This window comes from Panthera onca, chromosome E3 (assembly GCF_046562875.1).
Source record: "Panthera onca isolate mPanOnc1 chromosome E3, mPanOnc1 haplotype 2, whole genome shotgun sequence".
NCBI classification, from domain to species: Eukaryota; Metazoa; Chordata; class Mammalia; order Carnivora; family Felidae; genus Panthera; species Panthera onca.
Window position 1 is genome coordinate 9,098,684 of NC_138354.1, and position 12,939 is coordinate 9,111,622.

The window sequence follows — 12,939 nt, forward strand, 5'->3', positions numbered from 1 at the left end:
GCCTGCGACCTGGGGCGGGTCACTGCATCCGTGACCGTTTCCTCATCCATAACAGGGCAGACAGCGGCACCAGCCACATGTGAGTGGCGCTTTACTGTGGTAGTGAACGGGACGGTGGGCCTGGCGGAGCTGCTGTACCGCACACGGCGAGAACTGGAGTCGGGGACGGGGAAGCAGCAAGGTCAGTGCTCGGGCTCTTGGGCCCTCTCTGCGGCCTGTTTCGTCACTGGGGAAAATGCGAGTCGGACGGGCAGCGTGTGAGCTCCCTCCTGCCCTGATGCAGCAGGGCACGTATGTGTGTGCTGCCTTCTCACATCAGAACACACACACACACACACACACACACACACACACACACACACACAAAACAAAAAACCTCTCCACCAAAAACACACCAGGGCCTGCTGACTTTGGCTATAGGGCATTTATTGCAAACAGAACATCTGAGGTATGAGAAGCTGACCCAGAACCCACGCCTGCCCTGGCTACGATGGGGGACGGGGCAGTCTCGCCTCACCCCACGCCAGGCCCCCGGCACTACGGCCCCGAAGCAGCCCGCCAGCGGCAGGGGGCCCCACGCACTGAGGTAGCTGCATCTTAAGCCCCCACAAGTACAACTCCCCAGGCCTGCCTGATTCGCCTGTAGATCTGGGCCTGGAGGGGAGGATGGGGGCAGAAGGCGGGCCCCCACAAACCTCGCAGCCTCTGAGGAAAGGCACCTTCCCGCCTGCCCATCCCGGGGCAGCCCAGCCGGCAGCAGGGGGAGAGGGCAGCTGGCTGCCGGAGGCAGGCGCGGCGGGGCGGGATGGGGCCGGCCAGGCCCGGGGCTCACTGCTGCTCCAGGCAGTCCTCGGTCACCCCCTGGGCGGCCAGCTCAGCCAGCACATTCTGCAGGTAGTTGGGGTCGGGGTAGCCATGGCCTGTCACATTGCGGTCCATCTCTGTCTTGTGGTGGATCTCGTTCCACACCACTGTGTCGGTCTCTCCCGTGGTGCTGGATGTCCCTACCGTGAAGATCAGCCGCCTCTTCCAGGCCACTTTCAGCAGCTCCAGGACCTGCCCTCGAGGAAAGGGGGGAGGGGAAAGGAGGGAGGGCCTGGTGAACAAGTGCAAACCTGGGCACGGGTTTTTCACTCTGGAGAGGTGGGTGGCCAGGTGACAGGGTGAGAGCATCTGCGGCTCCCCCTCCTCCCCTGGTCTGATCTCCCCAGCAGCGAGGGCCAGGACGGCAGGAGCAGCCACCCACCAAATGCCAGCTGCGGGGTGGGGCACACTGAGGGGCGAGGCTCTCTGTCCCTTTGGCCTTTACTGCGAGCCACTGGCAGGCTGAGGTTGGGCCGCTCTCCCAAGCGATCTCATCCGCAGTCCCGGGCCGGGGCCCCATCTGTCGGGATCCTCAGCCTCCAGCCCCAGTCTTGACCACTCCCCCCCACCCCCCGGAACTCCATGTGCTGACCTGACTGCCCAGGAGGACCCCCCACCTCAGAGGGCGCCGCCATCCACTGCTCTGCTGCCGCTCAAGCCACACCCGGGGCCAGGCTAACTCTGCCCTACTTCCAAGTCAGCCTCTCCCCAGGCCAGGCTCACAGCAGCCAGAGGGCGCCCGACACCTCACTGCCCCCCCAACACACACACACACACTCTCTCTCTCTCTCTCTCTCTCTCTCTCCCTCCCTCCCTCCCTCCCTCCCTCCCTCCCTCCCTCCCTCGGATCTGATCCTCCCCAGACGCCTCACACCCTCCAGCCCAGCCCACCTCTGCGACTCTCAAAGCTGCCACTCAAGCTGCTCCTCTGACCAGAATGCTCTCCTGGGTTGCAATACAGAGGTTGCTTGCAGGCCATCACGGTCACCCAGTCCTGTTCCCCTGTCCCCACTCTGCCCAACGCGTCACACTAGCCTGACTCAAGAGCAGGTGACCCGGCCAGAGAGGTTGCTAGAAGTGGCCTCCCCTCCCTGCTGGTCGTCTCTCCTGGTCAAGGATGCCTCACAGATAGCAGGCAGCCCCGGGAAGGAGTGGCCAGCACCCCAGCCAGCCCCAGAAGAAGGTGAACAGGGCAGAGCAGGTATGGCCACCAAGCTGGGCCCTCCCCATCCCACCTGCTCGAACAGCCCACGAGCAGCCAGGCCAAGCCCTGCCAGCAGAGGGCGGGGGGTGCCCCCAGGGTGGTGGGGCCTTACCTTGCGGCCCTGGGCATTGTCCGGAAGGTAGCACTGACGGGGAAAGCCCCTGGCAGTGAATGGCTTCCCGGGGTTGGGGTGCTCTGGGCCCTGCAGGAGGAACACAGACACAAGGAGGCAGGGTACCCTGAGAGGGGCCCAGCAGCTGCAGAGGCCCTCACAGCCCGGCCCGCCCTTCACCTCCCTAGCCGGAGATTTGTCTGCACTCAAGTGACCAAACAGATCGCTGTCTCAAATCTTGCCCCTCAGAGACCCAACATGACGTGGCCTGCCTCCGGCGACCACCTTCCCTGACCCCACGCCATTCGGCTTGGCATCACACGCTCCTGCAAATGTCCTGATGAGACTGGAATTCATCAAAGGCTGGGGCTCCCATTCCACTGGGCACTGGGCTCTTTGGCCTAGAAGGCCAGGCCTCCCTTCCTGACACCCTCGCTCCTTGCTCAAGATGGTGCCATGGCGGGGCCGGAGACAGTGGCAGCAAACTGGACGGAAGGGTGGGCGGCTGGAACAGTGGGGGATCCTTGCCCGTGCCCTCTGCCACTCAGAGACACGCCACATATACTCCACACTCCCCTCCTGCTCTGTGGTTCTGGGGCTGTCTGGAATGTTTTTAAAATTCACTACAACCCACTGAGAAGAAATGGAGGGAAACCAGGGAAAAGTGTATGGTTAAACGAAAGAGGGACTCTCCATCTGTCACAGACAGGCCACCTGGGTCCTGGCCTCCACAGCCCTGTATCTTCCCCACCCGCCACCAGCTCTGAGGTCAGTCCTGGCCCAAGCAGGAGGCCTAAGGGTCCAGGGCTCCTGTCTGGGTCTCTACTGCGACCTTCTGCTCGGGCTCCTGTCTTGCTCTTGACATCAGACACAGCCCTGCCACAGGCCTGGATCTGGCCACCGAGCTGGTCTCTCAAGGACAGTCCTCAGTGTTGGCACCTCCCTGCCCTCTGGGTTCTTCCACTATCCAGACCTTCAACACAAGTGTTCTTCCTGCTTATACACTTGGCCTCCCGCCCAGCACAAGTCCAGCCAGGATGTCTCTGCCTCCAGGATGCCCTCCCTGCGTCAGGAAAGGGCCGGAGGCCATCTCTTTGCTTCCACAGCCCTAAGAGCTTGTTCCACCTCCAGACACCAGTGCCCCCGGTTCCTGAGAGCCTGAACTTGGGAAGCCCGGGCATCCTGAGTGCCTGGGGTAGGGGGCGGGGGGGGGTGGGGGGGGAAGGCAGACTACAGGGAGAGGGGCAGGGTAGGAAGAAGTGTGCCCCAGAGCGAGAGGGACCGAGTCCAGAACGGTCTGAGGAGGCTCCTCCTGTGCTGGGGGCCCTTACCTGGATGCCGTGAGGAATGTTGTAAACTATAAGTATCGTCCCACAGTCCTCATGGCCAGGGAGGGACACCTGGAACTTGAACACCTCCATCTTTCCCTGGGGCTGGGTCCCGGTTTTCTCTCCGTAGATGGTTTTGCAGGAAGGACACTGCAAACTCCCGTCCTGAGGCAGAGCAGAGCACCTAGTCTCAGCCGGTGCCAAGAGAGCACCCAGGCACGCTGTCTGGCTGTCGAGGTGGGGAAGAGCCCACAGGGGCTCAGCTCGGCCCGCTGTCACACAGCAGGTCCCTCCTTGCACAGAAACCCGATCCTGAGAGCATCCCTGTGAAGATGTCCTACACCAGAAACTCCTCAAGCCATTTCCATCCAAGGGGAGAGGTACCAGGAGGCGAGCATCAAGTAGGAAAATCAGGTTTATGAGCAAAAGTCTCCACGATCTAACATGTTTAAAATCAAACAAAAAACCCCGTGACCTCTCAACTGACTGTGCTGGCACCCTGGCTGGTACAGGGGTGGCACAGCGATCTGCAGAGAGGCCAAGCCGGGCCCGAAGGTCTGCCACGTGACTCAGTTCTCTCTGTCCTCCCAACCTGTCCATTCCGGCTGAACTCCACTGAAGGAAAGCAGCCAAGTATCACCTGTCACCCTCGGCAACCCCGGCGGCCAACCCCTATCCTGCTGTGAGGCCAAGGCCTACAGACATCTTAAGGTCGCCTCTGAGTGCCCTGGGGCTCACATGGCAGCAGCAGTCACCAGCTCAGATGCAACAGGACTGGGACAGGACTATGGGCAGGTTGCCCTGACCCCCACCCTGGGGTCAGACGTGTGGGCACCTTGTTCCCATTGCAGTACATGGCCAGCAGACAGAGCAGGTGGAAGGCATGGCTGCACTTGACGAGGCGGCCCACGGCTACTGGCCCAATGGTCTTGCTGTCGGTCACGTCGCTGTACCCGGACACCACGGACAGTTTCTCCATACAGATGATGCAGTCCTAGAAGGAGACCAACACAGGGCACGCTCACCAAGGGCCCACTGCGCCAAAAGGGGAGAAGGGAAAGAAAAAGCCTTTGTCTGCTGAAACGCCAGGATTACGGACAATTCTACAGCTGGGAACATAGCTGGGAACACAGAGGAGTCCCCAGATTCTGCGCCCTCAGAGGGCTCACCGTAGTACAGAAGACAACAGGCAGCAGTGAGCATGGGGGACATGGGGGCCTTGGCAGTAACAGAGCACGGGCAGGGAGAGGGGGCAGAACAGGGCAGGCTCCTTAGAGGTGCCCCCCAAGCTGGGTGTCACAGGGGAAAGGACCTTGTCGGGTAGATAAGCACAGGAACGGGCATTCCAGAGAAAGGGAAGAGGATGTTCTGAAGCAGGAACCAGCATAGAGTTTGGGGAGGGCGGTGGTAATTGCAGGGGGCAAGGGGTGAGTAGGGTGTAAGAGACCGGTGGGACAGGACCAGGTCCCGGAAGGTTCTGATGGCTAAGCTCAGAGCTGGGCTTCGTCTCACACGTCAGGGGACCCTGCTGAGGTGCTCTACAGTGGGGGCACCACCAGGACCACAGCTGCGTGCAGGCTGTACAGGTGGCAGCTTGGAGGGCAGGAGGCTGGCACAGAGCGGCCCAGTGATGCCGGGTGAGCACAAGGGCAAAGACAAGGACACAGACGTATGCTGTCAAGTGGGAGACACGAAGATGGCCTCCAGGTCACTGTCTAAAGCTTTACCAGCCAGAGCTGCAGGGGAGAGGCAGGGCAGAGCCCTCGGTTCCGCACGGGCATGACCGCCCTTTAACCCACTGTCCAGAGTCCCCAGGACGCCCCATTCAAATCACAGACAAGTGGCGCTGCGGCCCCTGAAACAAGGCTCAGCACAGAGGCTCCGGTCCTGCCCAAGCAGCTATGAGGGTCTGGCAGGCCCTGTAATTACAGGAAGGCTGGCTGGCTTTCCCAGTAGCCAGAGGGGCAGGACTGCTATGGGGACAAAGCCACTCAGCCCGTGGGGAGTGCGGCAGGCTCTCCCATCCTTGGCCTCCAGGACTTCCAGGCATCAGGACGGCACAGGGACAGGAGCACCCAGAGGCCTGTGTAGGAGCTCTGCTCACTGGCGGCAAAGCTAGGATCAGAATCCAGGCCTCTGAAGTGCAGGCTGCCTCCTCTTGGTAGGGCCAGCCTCCTATGGGAGGCTGGGAGATTAAACCCAAGCACCTGGAGCACGGCCAGCACCCAGAGGCACTGTGGGAAGTACCCCCCGCGGCACAGGAAGGGCTGGTATCCTTCTCTGGCGCTACTCCTGGTCTCCAAACGAAACCAAAGGCAACATGGCTCCCGTGACACATACCTCATCTGGGGCTATCTTCAGCTCTTCGGTATAGTTTTTTATCACCTGTTCTGGCTCTGGCTTTGGAGTCCCTCCTAGAAGAGAGAAGGACAGAAGCAGTGTCCCAAGGAGTACGAACTGGGGATGCTGGATCCAGAGAGGAAGAGGACAAGCCGCCAGGAGGGACATTCAGAGAGGCCAGGGCAGGAGGGTGAGCGTGCAGGAAGAGACGGGGTGGGGGGCCCGACTCGGCCATTCAGAGCCCTGCTGGGCACAGCCCCCTCTGGCCCCACCAGGACGAGGACCAGAGACGGCTGCCGGTCACAGCCCCCAGGAGCCGCGTGCTGGGCCTCCACCACGTCCCTGTGCACGTTCAGTCAGGAAGCTAGACGGACCCAGGCTCCTCAGGAGGACACACAGAAAAGCCAAACAGCAGCTTCTAAAACAAACTACTGTGGGGAGTGTCCCGGCAGCGCTGTTTCACTCAACTGTCATCACTCTGGTGCGAAAGCCAAGGCAGGAGAAGTTTCAGGAGCCGAACGTGCAGCGGGTGCCCACCCCCGCGGCACACAGATGCCCACTGACTGCGGATGACGGCCACGCTGACAGGGTCATGACAAACCCCGGTTTTCTCTCGCCTGTCCCTGGACTGTGGGGTCTCAGTGACACCCCAACTCTGGGAAGGAGCCGAGGAGCAGCAGGAGGGGCACCCTGGCCACCCCACTCTTCTGTGCACATGTGCATGACGCTGCACCTGCACGAGCACCGGCCCCCATGCCCCCAAAACAAGAAACTCCCGCAGCGGGCGAGAGATCCGGCCAGGCCCGGGGCGGGGTGCGGGTGAGGGGGGGGGGTGGTGGCTCTCCAGCCAGAGGCAGTGGCAGAATCACAGAGAATGGCAGCAAAGCCGTGCAGGGGCAGAAAGGAGGGACCAGGGAGACCAATGTGGCCTGGGAAAGCAACCCCGGCAGGGCTCCACATCCTGCCTCCAGGTCACCAGGCACCTCCTGGTCCTAGCCTCTGAGTCCCGAAGGACCCGGTTTGAACTCAAACTCATAGCCACCAGCCTATGGCCGCAAGGACATACGAGCCTGACGGCTCCACAGCCAAGCGGCCTCAAAACCAGAGAAGGCTAGGGGTCAGCTATGAAGGGAGCAGAGGCTGGGAGCAGGCGACGTCAGGCTTGATTCTGGCTCTTGTGCTGGGACCAAATCATGTCACCTGAATCTCAGTTCCCTCACCTAAAAACAGAAACCTAACCCTGACCAAAACTGTGATTGCTGTGAAGGCATGAACCGCTAATACCTAAAAGGCAGCGACTGGCAAAGGAATATCACCCTCTCTTCCACACACACACACTCCCCACCCCCCTCACACACACAAACATACCACCATCCCCCACAAACATATCCCACACCCCCTCACACACATACCCCATCCCTCTCTCCCCCTGCTCCACACACACACACCCCACCCCCTACAAACATACCCCATACCCCCCCCACACACACATTCCCCACACACCCTTACACACAAACGCATCTCCCACCCCCTCATACAAATATACCCCCACCCCCTCACATATACAATATACACCCACACCCCCTCACACATGTACCCCACATACATCCACACACACACATGCACCCCACACTCTGTCACACACACACACACCCCTCTCCCCCACCCAGTACACATACAGACACAAACACAGATTTCTAAGCCACTGACTGGTCACTGGTAAGAAAGTCAGGCCAAAGCACAATGACCACCGGCACCAGTGGCCGTCCTCGTAGCTGCGACTCTACTTGGACTTAGGGAAGAGGCGTTTTAGAAAAGCCTGGTGGCTACAAGTCAGTCTCTAGAAGGATCCCAGGACCCCGTCTGCCAGGACCAGCCTTGGGCCCACCTCTGGCTCAGCTCCGCATCCCATTTGCCCACCACTCGCCTTTGCCCGGGCAGCCTTTTAGAACCGAAGGTAGCTTCCCATGAGCCGTGTTTCTCAAAGGGGGCCAGCCAGGTGACCACCAACCCCAAGAAAGGGACACCTGAGCCCAGAAAGGCCAGAGGGTCTGCCAAGAACGTGTGTCCTTCCCGGGGAAGCCCAAGTATCTCAGGAAACTCCTGGCCTGCCCTGCCCGCAGACCTGCCTCTACCTCCAAGGCAGAGGAAAAGGGGAGTGGGTCAGGACATCCGAGGCCTGCCTGACTTCGGGGACCCGGGTGAGGCGGGGGACTGGGTATGAAGCCCTGCCGCTCCCTGGGCCTCCGTGCCACCTGCGGGGTCAGGGTTAGACAGATGGTGGGCCAGGGTCAGAGCAGCCCCCATCACTCTGTGCCAGGCACCCCACGTGTGGATTTCCTATTCCTCCCACGACCAATCTGCTAAGTGGGAGGTACCGGCTCATGAATGGAGACGCGGGCGTGAGATCCTAAAGCAGTGAGCACAGAAGCCACGACTGGAACCCAAGACTGGCTGAGCCAGAGCCATGCTCCCTGCTCACCCCACCGTCCTGAAGGTCACTGGGCTTTCAGCAGTCTGTGCGTCTCCAGCCCAAAGCTGGAGGCAGAGCCGCAATCAGCTTTAGAAATGGCAGCTTTAGAACCTACTACCCACAGGCTCCTTCACGTAAGTCTGCTTAAAACTCACTGCACCTTCCACGGTTCTGAAACCCCTTCCTCCCCAGCCGTGTGATGGGCAGCACGGTGCTCCGTGGGAGACCCCTCGGAAGTAGGCCAAATAGGGCTGGGGGCCTTTCCTGAGACACATGCTGGCCCCGGTGGGAGGGACAGAGTCACCCCCATCCTGAGCCGGCCTCACCCCATATAGAGTCACAGAGTCCTCAAGAACAGGCCCCTCATGCTCCAACTGTGCCAGGAAGATAGAAGCTGCACTCTGGGTCTTGAGTGTTAAGTAGATTCTGGGGGCCACCTCTGTGCTGAGAGCAGGGAGAAGGGCCACTGAGCCCCTCCCCTGGGGCGTAAAGGAAGCAGAGAAGGGCCGTAGGAGTCAAAGAAGAGCAGTCGATGCAGGAGAGTCAGAGGCAGCAAGACTTGGAGGCTTAGCAGAGGCCAGAGAGCATTTGTGAGCAGGAACTACCTTTCATGGACATTTTCCTCAATCTCTTAACTGAGCTGTGACTTTTAGAGGCCAGACAGGAGGCGGGAGGGCTGGCGGGCTGGGGTGCGCGGCTAAGACACACAGGGAGTCCAATGGCTGACATCAGAATACTCGTCATGCCTACACGGGGTGCGAGATCAGACATGCAGAGAGGGGAGAAACGTTAGAAGGAGTCATTCAGCATGTGACGTCCACAAACCCTGGCTGAGTCCAGGTGGCACTGTCAACGGCCAGCAGGACCCACCGATCTCCCTGAGGACTCAGCCGCTCGAGGCTGCCAGGGCCTACTCAGGCGCGCTGGGCTAAGCTCCAGGCCAGGAACCAGTGAAACGCCCGGCTCATCGGAGCCCCGGCCCCAAGTTCCACAGCTAACTGTACAAGCAACCACCCAGCCCGCGCTCACAGCATGCGGGGAAGGCGGTGGGGTGAGGCCGCTTGCTTCAGGAGGGCAGAGGGCAGGAAGCCATCCCAGGAAGCCTCCTAAGCAGTTCCGGGTGGGGTCTCCCTGTGCTAGGAGCAAGGAGAGCAGGCGGTGACACGGAAGGATGCGGCCAAGCTATGGAGATGTGGACGGGGTCTCGAGCTCCCAGTCCACCCCCTGCGCTCCCCCGGCTGTGCCCTCTTGGCTCCTGGTCACCTTGCCTCCAGTGGGGTGCTGTCTGCCTCCTGTCCCCCATCTGGCCTGTCTAGGTGTTTTCAGCGCCATTGCTAGGGTGGGCGGGCAGGAATGCTAGCCCCGGGACCTGCTCTCCCACCGAGGCACCCCCAAGGCCCTTGCTCCTCTGGAGCAGCAAGGGTCCCGGGCCGTGGTCTCCTCCTCTCGTGCCCTCGGTCAGGGCTCAAACAGCCCCTCTGCCCCAGACGGAGCAGGGTGGGCATACCCACGGGGGAAAGGCCTCACTCCTCAGCCTGGTGCTCCACACACACCCTCGCCGGACTCTCCCCCCTCACCGCTCCCTGAGGACCTGACACATCGTGGAACATGGCCTGTCCTCCTGCTGCAGTCTGTAGTCCTACTACACCCTCAGCCTACCTTGCTGTCCACAGCACCCCTACCCAGTCCCCCCTGCCCTCTGTCTAGCTCAAAACCACCTCCTCCCCAGGAGAGCTCTGGGTTCCGCTCTGCCACCTTCCCTGCGGGCAGCCTGGGATAGGAAGTGGAGATCCCACAGCTGGTGCTGCCCACTCCAGGGGCAACGCAGATGGGTGAGGGGAAACCCGGCCCTAGGACCTGGCTGGGCCAGCCACTGTGGCCTCTACAGAACAAAGACTCGATGTGGCAAACATGCCCAGTCAGGGACAGAAGCAGAGGCCAGCCAGCAGCCTGGGCATGGGCAGCACAGCAGAGGCAGGCAGGGGGTGCCGTGGCAGCCACTTGCAAGAGACACAAAAGTGCACGTCAGAAGACCACGGCTGCACCCCAGGCGCTCGCTTGTCAGGTAATGCAATGCCACCAGCGTCTTAGGGTTGAGTGCTTCTGAGCTCAGATGTGAGTCTGAACCTAACCGTCCGGTGGACGGAATAATGACAAGCAGGCATGGGGACAGAACGATGGAGGGGACGGGAACGATGCCTTAGTAGAGCCCTGGGCCTCTGTGCTGACCATGACCTCCTCCCCCAACATCCACTGCCTCACTTCTACCAGACCTCTCCCCAAGTGTCTCCTAGGAGGCAGCCCTGCCCTGACCACCCCATCTACAAGAGCCACGTCCCCTCCATCTCTGCCTCCTTTACCCGACTTAGTGTTACCTGAAAGGACTCGCATACCTGTTTTTGGGGACTGCTGTCTTCCCTGCACTGAACACCCAGGGCAGGGCCCTGTCACAGGAGGTGTTCACAGCACCTGTCTGCTGGGGAACCAAGATATCCCCAAATGCTGCTGGGTGGCTGCTGTGAGGCCAGCATGAACAACACTTCTGCTCCGGTCAATGCAGGACCCCCTCCCCTGAATTCAAGTCACGGACACAGAAGTCTCAACTTAAAAGCCTGCGGAGAAGCAGCCCCTGCTCTGTGGCCTGCCTTCTTGCAAGAACGTGCGAGAACCACCCCACACCCACACTTCGCGAAAGCAACATCCACTGGACAGGATGAGGTGGGGAGACACCCAGAGGGGGCCATCACATCTTCCCAACAGCAGAGCTCAGGGACAACCCCCCAAACTCCTCACATCCCCAAATAATTGTAGCAGCTTGAACGGCCACGGCTTCTCCACTCTTCTGAGAGGATTTCCGCTTATCTGTCAGAGCCCCCGAGAGAGCAGTCCCTGTCGTGGTCAGATGTACAATCACTTTCTTTCTGACACCAGGGGTCGGCCCTTTGTCTAGTGACCGGGGCTCAGGTCCAAGCCCGTCCTGACTCTGGCCTTGCCCGGCCAGCCCCACTCCTCCTGGCTGTCTGGGCTTGGGCAGGCTGTGAAAGCAGAAAACTCCAAGGAGAGGGCTGGGCCATGCTGCAACCAGGGAAGCTGTCACCTGAGGCACTAAGGCCTGACCTGGAGGTGGCTCCTTGGTGGACCTCCTGTCCCAGTGTAGATGACCACTTGCTTGTAAACCTACCCACAGAGCGCTCAGTGCAGGGAAGACAGCACTCTGTTCTCCAGACCCTACTTCCTGGAGGCTGGCTCAGGATCTCTCCTTCCCTGACACTTTAGACTAGGGTCCCACCAACAACTACAAGCCAGAGGCTGTGTTCAGAGGAGGTGGCATCTGACCAGTGGCTTGAGTCTCCACTCCGTGCTCGCTGGGACCGAGTTACTAAATCTTTGAGGTTTCCCCAGTGAGTAAAATGGAGGTTAAAAGACCTACCTACTTCCTGCATCGATCTGAGAGCCAAGGTGATAGGGGACATTGGAGACAATCTGGGATACAGACCAGAGAAGGTCCTCAGCCTCAAGAGCAGCGGAAAGGGAGCAAGTGCTACTCAATCCCCAGACCACTTCTGAGACGCGTTTAGAAAAGTTATTATGGGGGCGCCCAGGTGGCTCAGTTGGTTAAGCATCCGACTTTGGCTCAGGTTATGATCTCACAGTCCGTGAGTTCGAGGCCCGCATCATGCTCTCTGCTGTCTGCATGGAGCCTGCTATGAATCCTCTGTCCCCCTCTCTCTCTGCCCCTCCTCCACTCATTCTCTCTCTCTCTCTCTCTCTCTCTCTCAAAATAAATAAACTTAAAAATATTAGAAAAGTTATTATAACATCTGTATTCAAACCTTAGTGATTACAGTGCTGAATGGAGCTGGGCCATATGCAGGCCAGGCCTATTCACCTACAACCGTTCTCCAATAAGACCACCACCACACACATGCGCGCGCACGCGTGCACACACACACACACACACACACACACACACACACACACACAGGTCTGACTCACCTATGGCATCTGATGCCACAAGAAGACCTAAACTCAGGAGGAACTTTCCAGTCACCACATCTTTGCTCACTGTTCTCTTTGTCCCCGCAGAAGGCTGATGGCTGAGCAGCTGAAGCAGGTTCCAGAGGGGGCCCCTCTCCTGTCTTCTACCACTTTTCTGATTGGTCCCTCCATTTCCTTCAAGGGCTCTTCCCAGAATCCCACTTACAGTCTCTGTGAGCTCATATGATCCCCCCACGGGGGCAGAGGCCACCCCATTCCACTCCAGAATGTTCTTCTGAACCGCACACCCAAACTCCCACTGCCCCCAGGACAGATGCACCGGGCCACAACCACAGCCAGCACCCCCCACCTCTCCCCGCGCTCCCACCAGACTCCGGATCAGCACAGTGTAATGGCTAAGAACCCAGGTGCTGAGGCCTAGAATGCCTGGGGCTGAGTCCCAGCTCTACCAAGGGCTGACTGGCTCATCTTGGGAAGTGTCTGGAATTCTCTGAGGCTATTTCCCCAAGTAGGAAATAGGAATAGAAGTTCATACCTCACAGAGCCGTTACTGGGAAGAAGTGAAGGAAGACACATGCAAAGCCCCTACATGATCCTCAAGAACGATCATGACGTGTTA

General features: G+C 59.8%; 1 protein-coding gene across 3 annotated transcripts in view; it reads right to left on the reverse strand.

Moving 5' to 3' along the window:
* Window positions 1-405: 405 nt before the first annotated feature.
* The window catches only part of DTX2 (deltex E3 ubiquitin ligase 2), a 36,099-nt gene continuing 23,565 nt past the window's right edge, over window positions 406-12,939 (reverse strand). For 2 of the 3 annotated variants that reach the window (XM_060649234.2, XM_060649236.3), the window contains exons 6-11: window positions 8,927-9,067; window positions 5,849-5,922; window positions 4,344-4,502; window positions 3,512-3,673; window positions 2,181-2,270; window positions 406-1,056 (exon numbers count right to left, since the gene is read on the reverse strand). In XM_060649234.2, the coding sequence (XP_060505217.2) occupies window positions 829-1,056; window positions 2,181-2,270; window positions 3,512-3,673; window positions 4,344-4,502; window positions 5,849-5,922; window positions 8,927-9,067 (854 nt within the window). In that variant the 3' untranslated portion in view covers window positions 406-828. The remainder of the gene's footprint in view (window positions 1,057-2,180; window positions 2,271-3,511; window positions 3,674-4,343; window positions 4,503-5,848; window positions 5,923-8,926; window positions 9,068-12,939) is intronic. The other variant, XM_060649237.2, reaches the window with a different exon arrangement.